Genomic DNA, 20915 nt, shown 5'->3' on the forward strand with positions numbered 1-20915 from the left:
CCAGCAGAGACGAGTCTGGTGTGTATCAGCGCTGAAGTTGAAATCTGACGGAATGAACCGCAAAGGAGTAAAATGGGTGGTTTTGGCACTGGCCTTTTTAATTACAGTGTTGCTTGTGTGCACGGTGTTCATCGTGATGAACACAGACCCCGTCCGCAAGCTGAGAGAATGTAGACAGAAACTTCAAAATGATTCCTCTGTGTTGGAAAACTATATGCTGAACCTGGCGGGGACCCAATCCTCACTAAAGGACTGCCGTGATCAATCGGTGAGTCAAGCCATCGAGAGTCCGGGCAGTATTGAAAGTAAATGTAGCCAAAGCAAGCTTTGCCACGTTTGGGGATTAGGAAAGTTTTTAGCGATGAAATCTGTTGCTTAAAAACTAAAGTGTTATAGTGTTCTAGTAATACTCGGTGGCTTCGTAAAATATCAAATCTTTTAAATTTTGTTTGGAGGTAGGTTACATGTAGCTCTGGTAGTGTAGTGGTTACGGTATTCTGGGCCTGTAATGCAGAGAACGTGAACTCGAAACCCACCACGGCTGTTTGGGATTTCAAATTTAGTTTTTAAAAAAAGCTGGTAATAAAAAGCTGGTTTTCAGTAAAAGTGACCTTGAAGCCGCTGGATTGTTGCAAAATCCCAACGGGTTTCTCTAATGTCCCTTTAGGGAAGGAAACCTGCCAGCCTTTCCCAGTCTGTGTTTCTATGTGACTCCAGTCCCCACACCACCGTGGCTGACTCTCAATTGCCCTCTGGAGTGGCCAACAAACACTCAGTTGTGCAAGGCACCGTCAACATCCTGGGGGTCACCATTGACCAGAAACCTAACTGGACCAGCCACATAAATACCGTGGCAACAAGAGCAGGTCAGAGGCTGGGTATTCTGCGGCGAGTGTCTCACCTCCTGACTCCCCAAAGCTTTTCCACCGTCTACAAGGCGCAAGTCAGGAGTGTGATGGAATACTCTCCACCACCGGCGCCCCCTGGCTGCAGTGTGCACCATCTACAAGATGCACTGCAGCAACTCGCCAAGGCTTCTTCGGCAGCACCTCCCAAACCCGCGACCTCTACCCCCTAGAAGGACAAGGGCAGCAGGCGCATGGGAACACCACCACCTCCACGTTCCCCTCCCAGTCACACACCATCCTGACTTGGAAATATATCGGCCGTTCCTTCATCGTCGCTGGGTCACAATCCTGGAACTCCCTCCCTAACAGCACTGTGGGAGCACCTTTACCACACGGACTGCAGCGGTTCAAGAAGGCGGCTCACCACCACCTTCTCAAGGGGCAATCAGGGATGGGCAATAAATGCTGGCCTTGCCAGCGACGCCCACATCCCCAGAATGAATAGAAAATAAACATATACATGAATCAGCATGTGGGCAGCTTCATTGGCACAGTGTCAATCTGAGCAAGGAAACATCGGAAAGTCCCAAGTTCAGCCCCGCTCTGTGCTGATGTAGCTCATCTCAGCCTAGGTCAAGGCCGGGGAAACCCGATAGTGGTGTTCCGTGCTCCAGGAGTTGGGGAGAAGGTTAAAAAAATCAGCCTTAATTCCTGTGGGAACAAGAGTTTACACCACCTGTGATACGTCCTTACTACACAGTATAAATGCACACGAGGCCCATGCTTGAGAGAAGGTCAGTCTGTGACCTGTCCTTTATTCCTTAGCACTCAAGTGATGAAGGTGGGTGGAACTTCCCCTTTTATACCTGAAGGTCCAGGTTAGGAGTGTCTCCCACCTAGTGGTCAGTGTTCTCACGGTGTACAATTTAGGTCAGTTTATACATGGGTTACAATGCTGGTTGAATACATGACAACCTGAGAACCTGAATGTCCTGTGCTCCCTGTGGAACCAGCGCATGTTGGGTTAACCTCGGAAGATGAGTGAAGACATTGGGTCTGTAAGTTCTGCTCTGCAAGGTTCGAGCCAATCTGCAGATAAAGTGCATGGTGGAATATCAAAAGTAAGCACTCAGGATTGGCTGTTTGATCACTTGAGCCCCGGGAGAATGGGACTGAGTTAATGAATACAATGTAACCGAGATAATCGGATGATTGGAGGGCAATGTACATCTTCCTGAGTCCATGTTCTGCTGTCTCTTTGCTTCACGACCATTTATTGGTAATATGCACGGAATGTAATGATCGAAGGTAAAATCGGTCTAGCCAGTGTGAGCCGATCCCTGTATAGTAGCTCTCACACTGGGACCATGAGTATGGCTTCTCAATAAAGACCTGCTCTTGCATTGATACAACTGTGCTTGCATGCTCTGTTATTGAAGGTGAGGAAATTATGCTAACTCAGAAAGCAGTCCAACAGTTCTCATTCCTGATGGTCGACCGCAGTTCGACCAGAACCTTCGAACAGTGAGCAAAGGAAATTCCTCCTCATCTCAGTCCTAAATGGCCGACCCCTTATTCTGCGATTCTGCCCCCTGGTTCTAGACTCCCCAGCCTGGGGGAACCATCCTCTCATCTACCCTGTCAACCCCCCTCAGAGTCGTATGTGTTTCAATGAGATCAGTTCTCAATCTTCTAAACAGCAGAGAGAATTGGCCCATTCTACACAATCACTCCTCATAGGACAACCCTCTCATCCCAGGAATCAGTCTGATGAACCTTACCTCTAAGGTATATACTTCCTTAGGTAAAGAGACTAAAACTGTGCACAATACTCCAGGTGCGGTCTCACCAATGCCCTGTATAATTGCAGCAAGGCTTCCTTACTATACTACAACCCCTTCGCAATAAAGGCTAACATATCATTTGCTTCACTAATTGCAGGCTGTACCTGCACCTTAACTCTCTGTGAATCATGTATAAGGACACCCAAATCCCTGCTGTCCCTTCAAATACAGCTATCGAGGTCCGATGTACGTCTCATGACCCCACTGAATAAATATTGGGCCCAGGACACCGACGGGAGATTGGGACAGAGCATTTGGAGCAAGAGGAGGCCATTTAGCCCCTCGAGCCTGTCCCAACATTCAATGAGATCGTGGCTGATCTGCACCTCACCTCTACAGCATCACATCCCTCAATACCCTCAACCAACAAAAATCTGTCGATCTCAGTCTTGAAGTCTCCAATTGACCCCCTCCCTGCCCCCAACATCCACAGCTTTTGGGGGAGAGAGTTCCTGATTCCCACTGCCCTTTGTGTGAAGAAGTGCTCCCTGACATCACCCTGAATGACCTGGCTCTAATTTTAAGGTCCTGCCCCTTGTTCTGGACTCCCCCCATCCGAGGGAACAGTTTCTCTCGATCTTTTTAATAATTAATTCTCGGGATGTGGGCGTCGCTGGCAAGGCCGGCATTTATTGCCCATCCCTGATTGCCCCTTGAGAAGGTGGTGGTGAGCCGCCTTCTTGAACCGCTGCAGTCCGTGTGGTGAAGGTGCTCCCACAGTGCTGTTAGGGAGGGAGTTCCAGGATTGTGACCCAGCGACGATGAAGGAACGGCCGATATATTTCCCAGTCAGGATGGTGTGTGACTGGGAGGGGAACGTGGAGATGGTGGCACCCAATAAAATCCCTTAATAATTTTAAATACCTTGATTAGATCACCCCTCAACCTTATAAACACATGGGAATAGAACACAAGATTGTGCAATTTGCCCTCATAACTTAACCCATTGTCGCCTGGATGTTAGAGGGAGAGTTGACCTCCGACCACATCGTCGCACTTACTCTCCTTTAAGCTGCATATTTAATACAAACCACCCAATCGTACACAGGGTTTGGGTATAACATTGAATCAAAGGGGAGACATAGAACACAAGAAATAGGAGCAGGAGTCGGCCATTCGGCCCCTCGAGCCTGCTCCGCCATTCAGTAAGATCATGGCTGATCTGATCTTGGCTTCAATTCCACTTCTCTGCCCGCTCCCCATAACCCTTGACCCCCCAGGTAGGTTTAAACTCACATGCTCCCTCCCGTCTCATTCCCCCACCTTGCCCCTCCCCCCCATCTCTCTGTAGGGAGCTGGCTCCTTGCTGCGGTACTCACTCTGTGACTGACAGCTACCCCCTTCAGTAACTCGCACACACAAGTTGTCAATCTCGGTGGACAAGCCGAGGCAGCGAAGGTCAGCAGGCCATTCGACCATGGATGCCCTCACAACCGAGCGGTAATCCGGTCACACCCACACCTACATGTTCTTTTCAGTAGAGGTCCCTGGGTAGAGATCAGGAGCAAGAACCCCGGGTTGATTTTAGCCTCAGGGCAGCACAGGGTAATCTGAGACAAATAATGTCTCAACTGTCAACGCAGCACTGACTGGGACGGGTGGGGGGGAGGGATGTGGGGGGGGGTCGTCAGGGAGTTTCCCGAGCTGTATCGCACAGCGCCACATTGAGTGGTGCTTTTAAAAAGCTGCGTGAGTGTAATATAGCGCCACCTAGTGGACTACTGCTCCACCTTGTGGGCTACTGTGGTAATGCAGCCACTGCTGCAAATACAATCAAAGCATCATGTGACAAGATCACCTGACAAGTGCCTGTGTAATGGAGCCATCTTGTAAGTGTGGGCTTTCGGGATGTGGTAATGAATATATTACCGTGAGGATTAGGGTTGCCAAATCTGCTCGGGCGTATTCCTGGGGGTTTCATCACATGATCTCCCACCTCCAACCGTCCCGCCCCCCACTCTCCCGCCATTGGTCGCCCAACACATCCAATCTCGTGGAGCCCCACTTTCCCCACGTCCAATCAGAAAGCGAACAGGCTCTTCATTCATCAGTTGGATGACTCTTGGCGATCAGTCAATCAGCCTTCTTTCCCAGCTCCAATATTTTAGGTGCGAGGAAAGATTGGATTGTGAGGGGCTGAGATAGAGCCGATAGGACTTGTTTCCATTAGCAGAGAGTTCAACAACCAGGGGGCATAGATTTAAAATAATTGGTCGGAGATTTAGAGGAGATTTGAAGAGAACTTTTTTGAAGGACACGTTTATTTGTACTATAAAAATGGCCGCCCCTTGTCTCTGATTGGTCACCTTGGAGGATAAGCCACACCCTGAAGTTTCTCTGGAATGTGTAACTGGAACTGCCCATCCCAAGTTCTCACTGACTTTGCAAATTGTAACTCGATCCACTTTGACTTCCAGAAGCCACAGATGATAGATCTCCCCAGAAGCCACCAAGTGCCGCCGAAGTCTCTTGCCCCAGCGCAACTGCATCACCTTACACCCCACTGCACCCCCCCCCCCCACCATAGATGTAGCATTGTGTGCAGATTGTTAACAGGTTTATTGGGTATGGTGAATAGTGACAGTGCCGTGACTTCTGGATTTCATCCACTCCAACAACATCCCGCGTAGGGGGTTGTAACAATCTGATCTGTCTTTCCTGAATTCCCTCTCTCCCCTTCGATAACCGCTCCCCCCCTCTCCCCCGGTGTCTCTCTCTCTCTCTCTCTCTCTCTCCGCTCCGATACCCCCCTCTCCCCGGTGTCTTTCTCTCTCTCCCCTCGCCCCCCCCCCCCCCAATTCTTCCTGTGGTATCTAACCCCGTGCTGTACCTGCCCTGGGAGTGTTTGATGGGACAGTGTAGAGGAAGCTTTACTCTGTATCTAACCCCGTGCTGTACCTGCCCTGGGAGTGTTTGATGGGACAGTGTAGAGGGAGCTTTACTCTGTATCTAACCCGTGCTGTACCTGCCCTGGGAGTGTTTGATGGGACAGTGTAGAGGGAGCTTTACTCTGTATCTAACCCCGTGCTGTACCTGCCCTGGGAGTGTTTGATGGGACAGTGTAGAGGAAGCTTTACTCTGTATCTAACCCCGTGCTGTACCTGCCCTGGGAGTGTTTGATGGGACAGTGTAGAGGGAGCTTTACTCTGTATCTAACCCCGTGCTGTACCTGCCCTGGGAGTGTTTGATGGGACAGTGTAGAAGGAGCTTTACTCAGTATCTAACCCCGTGCTGTACCTGCCCTGGGAGTGTTTGACGGGACAGTGTAGAGGGAGCTTTAATCTGTATCTAACCCGTGCTGTACCTGCCCTGGGAGTGTTTGATGGGACAGTGTAGAGGGAGCTTTACTCTGTATCTAACCCTCTGTACCTGCCCTGGGAGTGTTTGATGGGACAGTGTAGAGGGAGCTTTACTCTGTATCTAACCCCCTGTACCTGCCCTGGGAGTGTTTGATGGGAAAGTGTAGAGGGAGCTTTACTCTGTATCTAACCCCCTGTACCTGCCCTGGGAGTGTTTGATGGGGACAGTGTAGAGGGAGCTTTACTCTGTATCTAACCCGTGCTGTACCTGCCCTGGGAGTGTTTGATGGGACAGTGTAGAGGGAGCTTTACTGTGTATGGGGAGAAGGTGGGTAGGTGGGGTTGGGGGATATGGGGAGGAGGGGGGTAGTTGGGGATATGAGGAGGAGGTGGGTAGGTGGGGTTGGGGGATATGGGAAGAAGGTGGGTAGGTGGGGTTGAGGGTTTAGGGAGACGGTGGGTGGGGTTGGGGATATGGGGAGGAGGGGGATTGGGGGATATGGGGAGGAGGGGATAGTTGGGGATATGGGGAGGAGGGGGGTAGTTGGGGATATGGGGAGAATGCGATGAGAAGGATATTGTGAGGATGGACATTCTTTAAACAATCTGAAATGAAACTGAGCAGGAGATTGCCGCGGGGAATGTGAGCCTGGGGAATCTGCCTGTTGTCAATAGCTGCAATGATTTGAACACACTGAGTGAGTGGAGGAGGAGCGAGAGGCTGGGGGAGGGAACGGGAAGGTATCTGATGATAAAGTGAAACTTGGTGTGGAGTAGAAATACTGCGACACAAAGTCAAGCTAAAGGCGAGCCGGCGGCTGGATTGGTCTTGTGTGTGTATCGGATGGAGACATACCTGAAGATGAAATTTGAGTTTACCAAATCTTTCTCGGAGAAATGGTGCTACCGGTTAAAGTGGCTGCTTTTGCCACTGGCCCTGGTAGCACTGGGAGCTGTGTGCACATTGCTGATGGTGATTCAATCCGAGCCTGCCCGCGACCTGGCAAAGTGCAGACAGGAACTTCAAAATATCTCCTCGCTGTTGGAGAACTTTGAGCTGAAGCTGGCGGAGAGTGAGACCTCACTCCAGGAGTGTCACAGGCAGTCGGTGAGTCCCCAGGGTAACCCTCGCCACAGGCAGCTCTGCCACGGCTGGGGATCAGGAAAGCTGGTAGCCATGATATCTGTTGCTAAAAATAACGTGTTGCAGTTTTCTAGTAAAACTCGGTTGCTCCGTAAAATATCCAGGGCTAGAAATTGGCCCCCGCTCGTAGTGGGGGCCGATCCCAAGATTTGTATCGCAGCGCCAACAGGATGGTGAGTACACGAGAGGGGGATACAGGTCAGTGAGTACACGAGAGGGGATACAGGACGGTGAGTACACGAGAGGGGATACAGGACGGTGAGTACACGAGAGGGGATACAGGACGGTGAGTACACGAGAGGGGGATACAGGACGGTGAGTACACGAGAGGGGGGATACAGGACAGTGAGTACACGAGAGGGGATACAGGACGGTGAGTACACAAGAGGGGGATACAGGGCGCTGAGTACACGAGAGGGGGATACAGGACGGTGAGTACACGAGAGGTGGATACAGGACAGTGAGTACACGAGAGGGGGATACAGGGTGGTGAGTGCACGAGAGGGGTATACAGGACGGTGAGTACGGTGAGTACACGAGAGGGGGATACAGGACGGTGAGTACACGAGAGGTGGATACGGGGTGGTGAGTACACGAGAGGGGGATACAGGACAGTGAGTACACGAGAGGGGGATACAGGACGGTGAGTACGGTGAGTACACGAGAGGGGGATACAGGACGGTGAGTACACGAGAGGTGGATACGGGGTGGTGAGTACACGAGAGGGGGATACAGGACGGTGAGTACACAAGAGGGGGATACGGGGTGGTGAGTACACAAGAGGGGGATACGGGGCGGTGAGTACACGAGAGGGGGATACAGGACGGTGAGTACACGAGAGGGGGATACGGGGTGGTGAGTACACGAGAGGGGGATACAGGGAGTTGAGTACACGAGAGGGGGATACAGGACGGTGAGTACACGAGAGGGGGATACAGGACGGTGAGTACACGAGAGAGGGATACGGGGTGGTGAGTACACGAGAGGGGGATACAGGGAGTTGAGTACACGAGAGGGGGATACATTACGGTGAGTACACGAGAGGGGGATACAGGACGGTGAGTACACGAGAGGGGGATACGGGGTGGTGAGTACACGAGAGGGGGATACAGGGAGTTGAGTACACGAGAGGGGGATACGGGGCAGTGAGTATACACGAGGGGCGGGTACAGGCCGGTGCGGAGTGACTGCAGCGATGATGTCATCACAGCATCGCGTCACCACAGCTCTTCCCTTCACTTAAAGGGGAGAGCCTCCGCGATCTTAAAACTTCGGCCCACTGGGCCACAGCGGGTTCCGGCCGGTCCAGCGGCCTGGCACCCACGAGGGGGGGGTGGCAGGCTGCTTGTTGGCGGCACGGCTGAACTCGGGGGCAATAATTGTCGGACTGACCTGGCAGTCAGCTGACGAAAATAAAACATGGCGGCAGCGGCGGTGCGCCCGCCCCTTTAAGGGAAGACGCCCGCCATTGCCGAAGGCCGCAGCGGGAAAAGCTTGTTTTGGCACCGCCGGGCGGGCTGAAGATTTTCCACAGGGAATGTCGCCGTCAGGGGGGGATATATCGGCGATGCGCACGGAGGTGATGTGCCTACCGTGGACCGGCAGCAGCGGAGCGGTAAGGTGGGGGGGGGGGGGGGGAATCGGGGCACCGCCGGGAAACCTCGGGGTGGGGGGGGAATCGGGGCACCGCCGGGAAACCTCGGGGTGGGGGGGGGGAATCGGGGCACCGCCGGGAAACCTCGGGGTGGGGGGTGAGGGGGGAATCGGGGCACCGCCGGGAAACCTCGGGGTGGGGGGTGAGGGGGGAATCGGGGCACCGCCGGGAAACCTCGGGGTGGGGGGGGCGGGGGGGGAATCGGGGCACCGCCGGGAAACCTCGGGGTGGGGGGGGAATCGGGGCACCGCCGGGAAACCTCGGGGTGGGGGGCGGGGGGGAATCGGGGCACCGCCGGGAAACCTCGGGGTGGGGGGGGCGGGGGGGGAATCGGGGCACCGCCGGGAAACCTCGGGGTGGGGGGGGCGGGGGGGGAATCGGGGCACCGCCGGGAAACCTCGGGGTGGGGGGGGAATCGGGGCACCGCCGGGAAACCTCGGGGTGGGGGGCGGGGGGGAATCGGGGCACCGCCGGGAAACCTCGGGGTGGGGGGGGTAATTGGCCGAGCAGCGGCCATTCCACTCCACAGCACGGCCGCCAATTTTCAGAGGTAACAGGCCTGAAGGAAAGGGGCAATTTCAGCCCCTAAATCTTTTTAATTTTGTTTGGAAGTACATAAGATGTAGGTATGTGTTGTGGAAAAATATTTCCGAGACTGTATAATATATAAAGAGAGGTTTATTAAATCGGAGACAAAGCTTTGGGAGAAGTGTTAGAGTCTCCTGTCTTTGAACCATCTTCTCAAATTGGTATCTGCAGAGAAGTTCTTTTATCTTACAAATTACGTCACTTTACAACACGTGCTTTAGCACTACAAAGCTTTGACTATCGAAGGCTAAGCTTTTGATATAACCCATCCTGCATTGTGACAGGGCAGTATAAACAAGTGCAGGCTTTTGACACCGGTATAAACAAACATACCCAGCACTTAACTCTCCAGTGTTCATTATCTCACTTTCCAATCTGTATTAACTCAAGGCCAGCATACCTTAAAGTCTAACTGGTTTTTTTATATCGAGCATAATGCATCAGTATTGTCCCTTACAAAATTCATTTAAAGGGGAAAATAAAACAAATGTTTGGTCCCGTATACTAGTCCAGTATATGTCCAAAAATCCGCTCCAGCAGTATGGTAGTGAAGTGGTTATGTAATCCAGAGAACGTGAGCTCGAAACCCACCACGGCCGTTTGGGATTTCAAATTCAGTTTTTAAAAAAGCTGCTAATAAAAAGCTGGTTTTCAGTAAAAGTGACCTTGAAGCCGCTGGATTGTTGCAAAAACCCAACGGGTTTCTCGAATGTCCCTTTAGGGAAGGAAACCTGCCAGCCTTTCCCAGTCTGTGTTTCTATGTGACTCCAGTCCCCACACCACCGTGGCTGACTCTCAATTGCCCTCTGGAGTGGCCAACAAACACTCAGTTGTGCAAGGCACCGTCAACATCCTGGGGGTCACCATTGACCAGAAACCTAACTGGACCAGCCACATAAATACCGTGGCAATAAGAGCAGGTCAGAGGCTGGGTATTCTGCGGTGAGTGTCTCACCTCCTGACTCCCCAAAGCCTTTCCACCGTCTACAAGGCGCAAGTCAGGAGTGTGATGGAACACTCTCCACTTGCCTGGGTGAGTGCAGCTCCAACAACACTCAAGAAACTCGACACCATCCAGGACAAAGCAGCCGCTTGATCGGCCCCCCATCCACCAGCTTCAACACTCACTCCCTCCACCACTGGCGCACCGTGGCTGCAGTGTGTACCATCTACAAGATGCACTGCAGCAACTCGCCAAGGCTTCTTCGGCAGCACCTCCCAAACCCACGACCTAGAAGGACAAGGGCAGCAGGTGCATGGGAACACCACCACCTCCATGTTCCCCTCCAAGTCACACACCATCCCGACTTGGGAAATATATCGGCCGTTCCTTCATCGTCGCTGGGTCACAATCCTGGAACTCCCTCCCTAACAGCACTGTGGGAGCACCTTCACCACACAGACTGCAGCGGTTCAAGAAGGCGGCTCACCACCACCTTCTCAAGGGGCAATCAGGGATGGGCAATAAATGCCGGCCTTGCCAGCGACGCCCACATCCCCAGAATGAATAGAAAATAAACATATACATGAATCCACATGTGGGCAGCTTCATTGGCACAGTGTCAATCTGAGCAAGGCAACATCGGAAAGTCCCAAGTTCAGCCCCGCTCTGTGCTGATGTAGCTCATCTCAGCCTAGGTCAAGTGGTGTTCCGATAGTGGTGTTCCGTGCTCCAGGAGTTGGGGAGAAGGTTAAAAAAATCAGCCTTAATTCCTGTGGGAACGAGAGTTTACACCACCCGAGTACCTGAATGTCCTGTGCTCCCTGTGGGACCAGCGCACATTGGGTTAACCTCGGAAGATGAAAGAAAGGGTCAAGGATGTCTCGGAGCGGGTGCAGAACATTCTGAAAAGGGAGGGTGAACAGCCAGTTGTCGTGGTGCACATTGGTACCAACGACATAGGTAAAAAAAGGGATGAGGTCCTACGAAACGAATTTAAGGAGCTAGGAGCTAAATTAAAAAGTAGGACCTCAAAAGTAGTAATCTCGGGATTGCTACCAGTGCCACGTGCTAGTCAGAGTAGGAATCGCAGGATAGCGCAGATGAATACGTGGCTTGAGCAGTGGTGCAGCAGGGAGGGATTCAAATTCCTGGGGCATTGGAACCGGTTCTGGGGCAGGTGGGACCAGTACAAACCGGACGGTCTGTACCTGGGCAGGACCGGAACCAATGTCCTCGGGGGAGTGTTTGCTAGTGCTGTTGAGGAGGAGTTAAACTAATATGGCAGGGGGATGGGAACCAATGCAGGGAGACAGAGGGAAACAAAAAGGAGACAAAAGCAAAAGACAGAAAGGTGATGAGGAAAAGTGGAGGGCAGAGAAACCCAAGGCAAAAAACAAAAAGGGCCACTGTACAGCAAAATTCTAAAAGGACAAAGGGTGTTAAAAAAACAAGCCTGAAAGCTTTGTGTCTTAATGCAAGGAGTATCCGTAATAAGGCGGATGAATTAACTGTGCAAATAGATGTTAACAAATATGATGTGATTGGGATTACAGAGACATGGCTCCAGGATGATCAGGGTTGGGAACTCAACATCCAGGGGTATCCAACATTCAGGAAGGATAGAATAAAAGGAAAAGGAGGTGGGGTAGCATTGCTGGTTAAAGAGGAGATTAATGCAATAGTTAGGAAGGACATTAGCTTGGATGATGTGGAATCTATATGGGTAGAGCTGCAGAACACCAAAGGGCAAAAAACGTTAGTGGGAGTTGTGTACAGACCTCCAAACAGTAGTAGTGATGTTGGGGAGGGCATCAAACAGGAAATTAGGGGTGCATGCAATAAAGGTGCAGCAGTTATAATGGGTGACTTTAATATGCACATAGATTGGGCTAGCCAAACTGGAAGCAATACGGTGGAGGAGGATTTCCTGGAGTGCATAAGGGATCGTTTTCTCGACCAATATGTCGAGGAACCAACTAGGGGGGAGGCCATTTTAGACTGGGTGTTGTGTAATGAGAGAGGATTAATTAGCAATCTCGTTGTGCGAGGCCCCTTGGGGAAGAGTGACCATAATATGGTGTAATTCTGCATTAGGATGGAGAATGAAACAGTTAATTCAGAGACCATGGTCCAGAACTTAAAGAAGGGTAACTTTGAAGGTATGAGGCGTGAATTGGCTAGGATAGATTGGCGAATGATACTTAAGGGGTTGACTGTGGATGGGCAATGGCAGACATTTAGAGACCGCATGGATGAACTACAACAATTGTACATTCCTGTCTGGCGTAAAAATAAAAAAAGGAAGGTGGCTCAACCGTGGCTATCAAGGGAAATCAGGGATAGTATTAAAGCCAAGGAAGTGGCATACAAATTGGTCAGAAATAGCAGCGAACCCGGGGACTGGGAGAAATTTAGAACTCAGCAGAGGAGGACAAAGGGTTTGATTAGGGCAGGGAAAATGGAGTACGAGAAGAAGCTTGCAGGGAACATTAAGACGGATTGCAAAAGTTTCTATAGATATGTAAAGAGAAAAAAGTTAGTAAAGACAAACGTAGGTCCCCTGCAGTCAGAATCAGGGGAAGTCATAACGGGGAACAAAGAAATGGCAGACCAATTGAACAAGTACTTTGGTTTGGTATTCACTAAGGAGGACACAAACAACCTTCCGGATATAAAAGGGGTAAGAGGGTCTAGTAAGGAGGAGGAACTGAGGGAAATCCTTATTAGTCGGGAAATTGTATTGGGGAAATTGATGGGATTGAAGGCCGATAAATCCCCAGGGCCTGATGGACTGCATCCCAGAGTACTTAAGGAGGTGGCCTTGGAAATAGCGGATGCATTGACAGTCATTTTCCAACATTCCATTGACTCTGGATCAGTTCCTATCGAGTGCAGGGTAGCCAATGTAACCCCACTTTTTAAAAAAGGAGGGAGAGAGAAAACAGGGAATTATAGACCGGTCAGCCTGACCTCAGTAGTGGGTAAAATGATGGAATCAATTATTAAGGATGACATAGCAGCGCATTTGGAAAGAGGTGACATGATAGGTCCAAGTCAGCATGGATTTGTGAAAGGGAAATCATGCTTGACAAATCTTCTGGAATTTTTTGAGGATGTTTCCAGTAGAGTGGACAAGGGAGAACCAGTTGATGTGGTATATTTGGACTTTCAGAAGGCTTTCGACAAGGTCCCACACAAGAGATTAATGTGCAAAGTTAAAGCACATGGGATTGGGGGTAGTGTGCTGACATGGATTGAGAACTGGTTGTCAGATAGGAAGCAAAGAGTAGGAGTAAATGGGTACTTTTCAGAATGGCAGGCAGTGACTAGTGGGGTACCGCAAGGTTCTGTGCTGGGGCCCCAGCTGTTTACACTGTACATTAATGATTTAGACGAGGGGATTAAATGTAGTATCTCCAAATTTGCGGATGACACTAAGTTGGGTGGCAGTGTGAGCTGCGAGGAGGATGCTATGAGGCTGCAGAGTGACTTGGATAGGTTAGGTGAGTGGGCAAATGCATGGCAGATGAAGTATAATGTGGATAAATGTGAGGTTATCCACTTTGGTGGTAAAAACAGAGACAGACTATTATCTGAATGGTGACAGATTAGGAAAAGGGGAGGTGCAACGAGACCTGGGTGTCATGGTATATCAGTCATTGAAGATTGGCATGCAGGTACAGCAGGCGGTTAAGAAAGCAAATGGCATGTTGGCCTTCATAGCGAGGGGATTTGAGTACAGGGCAGGGAGGTGTTGCTACAGTTGTACAGGGCCTTGGTGAGGCCACACCTGGAGTATTGTGTACAGTTTTGTTCTCCTAACTTGAGGAAGGACATTCTTGCTATTGAGGGAGTGCAGCGAAGGTTCACCAGACTGATTCCCGGGATGGTGGGACTGACCTATCAAGAAAGACTGGATCAACTGGGCTTGTATTCACTGGAGTTCAGAAGAATGAGAGGGGACCTCAAAGAAACGTTTAAAATTCTGACGGATTTAGACAGGTTAGATGCAGGAAGAATGTTCCCAATGTTGGGCAAGTCCAGAACCAGGGATCACAGTTTAAGGATAGGGGGTAAGCCATTTAGGACCGAGATGAGGAGAAACTTCTTCACCCAGAGAGTGGTGAACCTGTGGCATTCTCTACCACAGAAAGTTGTTGAGGCCAGTTCACTAAATATATTCAAAAGGGAATTAGATGAAGTCCTTACTACTAGGGGGATCAAGGAGTATGGCGAGAAAGCAGGAAGGGGGTACTGAAGTTGCATGTTCAGCCATGAACTCATTGAATGGCGGTGCAGGCTAGAAGGGCCGAATGGCCTACTCCTGCACCTATTTTCTATGTTTTTATGTTTCTAAAGAAAGGCTTGCATTTATATAGCGCCTTTCATGACGATTGAACATCTCAAAACACTTTACAGCCAGCGAAGTACTTTTGGAGTGTAGTCACTGTTGTAATGTGGAAAATGCAGCAGCCAACTTGCGCACAGCAAGCTCCCACAGGCAGCAAGGTGATAATGAGCAGATAATCTGATTTTAGCAATGTTGGTTGAATAAATATTGGGCCCAGGATACCGACAGGAGATTGGGACAATCTCGCAGAGCATTTGGAGCAAGAGGAGGGCATTCAGCCCCTCGAGCCTGTCCCAACATTCAATGAGATCGTGGCTGATCTGCACCTCACCTCTACAGCATCACATCCTTCAATACCCTCAACCAACAAAAATCTATCGATCTCAGTCTTGAAGTCTCCAATTGACCCCCTCCCCCCACCCTGCCCCCAACATCCACAGCTTTTTCGGGGAGAGAGTTCCCGATTCCCACTGCCCTTTGTGTGACGACGTGCTTCCTGACATCATCCTGAACGGCCTGGCTCTAACTTTAAGGTTCTGTCCCTTGTTCTGGACTCCCCCCACCAAAGGGAATAGTTTCTCTCGAACTTTTTAATAATTAATTCTCGGGCCGTGGGTGTCGCCGGCAAGGTCGGCATTTAATATATTCCAGTGAGGAGGAAAGTTGTAAGAGAAAAGATAGCCATCCGTGGCTAACTGAAGAAATAAAGGACGGTATCCCAATTAAAAACAAGGGCATACAAAGTGGCCAAAACTAGTGGGAGGACAGAAGATTGGGAAGCTTTTAAAAGCCAGCAAAGAACGACTAAAAAATGATTAAGAAAGGGAAGGTAGACTATGAAAGTAAACTAACACAAAATATAAAAACAGATAGCAAAAGTTTCTATAGGTATATAAAAAGGAAAAGAGTGGCTAAAGTAAATGTTGGTCCCTTAGAGGAGGAGACCGGGGAATGAGTAATGGGGAACATGGAGATGGCAGAAACTCTGAACAAATATTTTGTATCAGTCTTTACGGTAGAGGACACTAACAATATTCCAACAGTGGATAGTCAAGGGGCTATAGGGGGGAAGGAACTTAACACAATTACAATCACTAAGGAGGTGGTACTCAGTAAGATAATGGGACTAAAGGCAGATAAATCCCCTGGACCTGATGACTTGCATCCTAGGGTCTTAAGAGAAGTAGTGGCAGGGATAGTGGATGCATTCGTTGTAATTTACCAAAATTCCCTGGATTCTGGGGAGGTCCCAGCAGATTGGAAAACTGCAAATGTAACAGCCCTATTTAAAAAAGGAGGCAGACAAAAAGCAGGAAACTATAGACCAGTTAGTCTAACATCTGTGGTTGGGAAAATGTTGGAATCCATTATTAAAGAAACAGTAGCAGGACATTTGGAAAAGCAAAATTCGGTCAGGCATAGTCAGCATGGATTTATGAAGGGGAAGTCATGTTTGAAAATTTTTCTGGAGTTCTTTGAAGATGTAACGAACAGGGTGGATAAAGGGGAACCAGTGGATGTGGTGTATTTGGATTTCCAGAAAGCATTTGACAAGGTGCCACATAAAAGGTTACTGCACAAGATAAAAGTTCACGGGGTTGGGGCTAATATATTGGCATGGATAGAGGATTGGCTAACTAACAGAAAACAGAGAGTCGGGATAAATGGTTCATTCTCGGGTTGGCAACCAGTAACTAGTGGGGTGTCGCAGGGATCAGTGCTGGGACCCCAACTATTTACAATCTATATAAACGACTTGGAAGAAGGGACTGAGTGTAACATAGCCAAGTTTGCTGATGATATAAAGATGGGAGGAAAAGCAATGTGTGAAGAGGACCCAAAAAATCTGCAGAAGGACATAGGCAGGCTAAGTGAGTGGGCAAAAATTTGGCAGAGGGAGTATAATGTCGGAAAGTGTGAGGTCATGCACTTTGGCAGAAAAAATCAAAGAGCAAGTTATTATTTAAATGGAGAAAGATTGCAAAGTGCCGCAGTACAACGGGACCTGGGGGTACTTGTGCATGAAACACAAAAGGATAGTATGCAGGTACAGCAAGTGATCAGGAAGGCCAATGGAATCTTGGCCTTTATTGCAAAGGGGATGGAGTATAAAAGCAGGGAAGTCTTGCTACAGTTATACAGGGTATTGGTGAGGCCACACCTGGAATTGTGCGTGCAGTTTTGGCTTCCATATTTACAGAAGGATATACTTGCTTTGGAGGCAGTTCAGAGAAGGTTCACTGGGTTTATTCCGGGGGTGAGGGGGTTGACTTATGAGGAAAGGTTGAGGAGGTTGGGCCTCTACTCATTGGAATTCAGAAGAATGAGAGGTCATCTTATCCAAGGTGGATGCAGAGAGGATGTTTCCACTGATGGGGTAGACTAGAACTAGGGGGCATGATCTTAGAATAAGGAGCCGCACATTTAAAACTGAGATGAGGAGAAATTTCTTCTCTGAGGGTTGTAAATCTGTGGAATTCGCTGCCTCAGAGAGCTGTGGAAGCTGGGACATTGAATAAATTTAAGACAGAAATAGATATTGTCTTAACCGATAAGAGGATAAGGGGTTATGGGGAGCGGGCGGGGAAGTGGAGCTGAGTCCATGATCAGATCAGACATGATCTTATTGAATGGCGGAGCAGGCTCGAGGGGCCATAGGGCCTACTCCTGCTCCTATTTCTTATGTTCTTATTGCCCATCCCTAATTGCCCCTTGAGAAGGTGGTGGTGAGCCGCCTTCTTGAACCGCTGCAGTCCGTGTGGTGAAGGTGCTCCCACAGTGCTGTTAGGGAGGGAGTTCCAGGATTGTGACCCAGCGACGATGAAGGAACGGCCGATATATTTCCAAGTCAGGATGGTGTGTGACTGGGAGGGGAACGTGGAGATGGTGGCACCCAATCAAATCCCTTAATCATTTTAAATACCTTGATTAGATCACCCCTCAGTCTTATAAACACATGGGAATAGAACACAAGATTGTGCAATTTGTCCTCATAACTTAACCCTTTAACGCCCAGATGTTAGAGGGAGATTTGACCCCCGAGCACATGGTCGCACCTATTCTCCTTTAAGCTGCATATTTAATACAAACCACCCAATCGTACACAGGGCTTGGGGATAACATTGAATCAAAGGGGAGACAAGTTGGACTAAACTCTGGCCCCACCCCACCTCATTCCCCCCCTCACCCTCTTATCTCTCTGTAGGGAGCTGGCTCCTTGCTGTGGTACACTTTCCGTGGCTGCCAGCAGTAACTCGCACAGATAAGAACATAAGGAACAGGAACAGGAGTTGGCCATTCGGCCCCTCGAGCCTGCTCCACCATTCAATAAGATCATGGCTGATCTGATCACGGACTCAGCTCCACTTCCCCGCCCGCTCCCCATAATCCTTTACTCCCTTATCGCTTAAAAACCTGTCTATTTCTGTCTTAAATATATTCAATGACCCAGCCTCCACAGCTCTCTGGGGCAGAGAATTCCACAGATTTACAACCCTCAGAGAGAAGAAATTCCTCCTCATCTCAACTTTAAATGGGTGGCTCCTTATTCTGAAATTATGCCCCCTAGTTTTAGTTTCCCCTATTCGTGGAAATATCCTCTCTTTATCCACCTTGTCACGTATAAGTGGTCAATTTCCATGGGCAAATCTAGACAGCGAATGTCGGCAGGCCATTCGACCATGGATGCCCTCACAACCGAGTGCCAATTCGGTCCCACCCACACCCATATGTTCTTTTCAGCAGAAGTTACCTCCAGACTTGACTATTGCAACACGCTCCTGGCTGGCCTCCCACATTCTACCCTGTGTAAACTAGAGGTCATCCAAAAGTCGGCTGCCTGTGTTCTAACTCACTCACCCATCACGCCCTCTGCTCGCTGACCTACATTAGCTCCCGGTCCAGCAACACCTCGATTTCAAAATTCTCATCCTTATGTACAAATCCCTCCATGGCTCTCGCCCCTCCCTATCTCTGTAATCTCCTCCAGCCCCACAACCACCCGAGATGTCTGCACTCCTCTAATTCTGCCCTCCTGAGCATCCCTGATTATAATCGCTCCACCATTGGTGGCTGTGCCTTCAGCTGCCTGAGCCTCAAGCTCTGGAACTCCCTAAACTTCTCCGCCTCTCTTTCCTCCTTCAAGACGCTCCTTAAAACCTCCCTCTTTGAACAAGCTTTTTGTCATTATTGCAATTTCTTCTTGTGGCTTGGTGCCAAATTTATTTGTTTTATCTTAAAACACTCCTGTGAAGCACCTTGGGGCGTTTTCCCACATTAAAGGTGCGATATAAGTGCAAGTTGTTGTTGTTGGGGTCCCTGAGTAAAGGTCAGGAGCAAATACCCTGGGGTGATTTTTTTTACCCTCCACAGCACAGGATAAACTGTGGTCACTAATAGTGTCCCAACTGTCAACGCAGCACTGACTGGGGTGGCACGGGGCGGTGGGTGTGGGGGGTGGGGGGGGTGGGTGTGGGGTTGGGTGGGGGGGCGGGCGGTGGGTGTGGGGGGGGGGCGGTGGGTGTGGGGGGGGGGTGGTGGGTGTGGGGGGGGGGGCGGGGGGTTGGGTGGGGGGGGGGGATCAAGTCAGGGAATTTCCTGAGCCGTGTCGATCAGCGCCACATTGAGTGGTGCCTTTAAAAAGCTGCATGAGTGTAATATAGCGCCACCTAGTGAACGACTGCTCCACCAAGTGGGCTACAGTGGTAATGCAGCCACTGCTGTTTTATCACATGATCTCCCGCCTCCAATCACCCCGCCCCCACTCTCCCGCCATTGGTCACCCGACACGTCCATCCTCACGGAGCCCCGCCTCCCCCATGTCCAATCGGAAAGCGAATAGGCTCTTCATTCATCGGTTGGGTGATGATCAGTCAATCAGCCTTCTTTCCCATCTCCGATATTTTAGGAATGAGGAGAGATTGGATATCTGGGCTTGCTTTCCCTGGAACAGCGGAGGCTGAGGGGAGACTTTATTGAGGTGTATAAAATTATGAATGGCCTGGATAGAGCGAACAGGATGGACCTGTTTTCCTTGGCAGAGGGGTCAATAACCAGGGGATATATAGATTTAAATTAATCGGTAGGAGGTTTAGAGGGGAGTTGAGAAGAAATGTCTTCACCCAGAAGGTGGTGGGGGTCTGGAACTCACTGCCTGAAAGGGTGGTAGAGGCAGAAACCATCACCACATTTAAAAAGTACTTGGATGTGCACCTGAAGTGCCGTAACCTGCAGGGCTACGGACCGAGAGCTGGAAAGTGGGATTAGGCTGGATAACTCTTTGTCGGCCGGCGCGGACACGATGGGCCGAATGGCCTCCTTCTCTGCTGTAAATTTCTATAATTCCATGATTCTAATAAACTAAAGGGTATGAATTTAAAAATACAGTTTGTTAGCGTGAATGTTTTCTCGCAAGAATCACTCAACACTCGGGATTGATTCCAACGCCAAAATGGCCTTTATTACTCCGGCGGGGAGGAAGCCTCTGGTCTAAGTCCAGGCACCTCTCTCCGCCGAACAAAGCAAACCATCAATATTTATATGTTTTACAGCAGTTAATTCCAGTTACTCAGCCCACATCGGCTGGGCACAATCCAATCATAATGATTATAGATTACATATCGGTTTCTTTAACCCAATAGAATTTCCCTGGTACATCGGGGGGCTGTATGTTCGGTTCCTGTCAGCTCGGGCTGATTCATGACCCTGTGATGTGATGCAGGCCCCCCCTTATCTCTGTTACTCTGGGGCTCTGCTGTGACCTTGCTGAACTATCTCAATGTTGTAGGAATTAGGCACCTGCTGAATATATAAAACACTAGACATTAGGCACCTGCTGAATATATAAAACACTAGGCATTAGGCACCTGCTGAATATACCTAAACTCATATAAGTTTAATACGGCCACATATAAAATGGCTGCCCAGGCATGTTGGGAACCCCGTTAGTCAAGTAATGAACTGGGACTGATCGAGCAATGGCCCTGTGAGGCCCACTACCAGGAATGCCTTGGATACAAGATAAGCATAATGAGCCAGTGATTTCCCGAGGAAGAGAGAGATAAGGAGAGAACCTATCTCCTATAACAAGGTCATTAATCAGCCCAAGCTGACAAAAACTGAACATGCAGTTCCTGAGGTATCAGGGGAATTCTATTGGGTTAAAAGAACCTATATGTAATCTATAATCATTATGATTGGATTGTGTCCAGCTGTAATGGGCTGAGTAACTGTAGTAAACTGTTGT

General features: G+C 49.7%; 1 protein-coding gene across 2 annotated transcripts in view; it reads left to right on the forward strand.

The window, feature by feature from the left end:
• The window catches only part of LOC139228495 (golgin subfamily A member 6-like protein 22), a 41833-nt gene continuing 20918 nt past the window's right edge, over nt 1–20915 (forward strand). Inside the window, exon 1 of one of the 2 annotated variants that reach the window (XM_070859557.1) lies at nt 1–268. In XM_070859557.1, coding sequence (XP_070715658.1) covers nt 53–268 — 216 coding nt within the window. In that variant the 5' untranslated portion in view covers nt 1–52. Of the gene's footprint in view, nt 269–6743; nt 7100–20915 lie in introns of those variants that run through there. The other variant, XM_070859556.1, reaches the window with a different exon arrangement.

This window comes from Pristiophorus japonicus, chromosome 18, assembly GCF_044704955.1.
Source record: "Pristiophorus japonicus isolate sPriJap1 chromosome 18, sPriJap1.hap1, whole genome shotgun sequence".
NCBI lineage: Eukaryota > Metazoa > Chordata > Chondrichthyes > Pristiophoridae > Pristiophorus > Pristiophorus japonicus.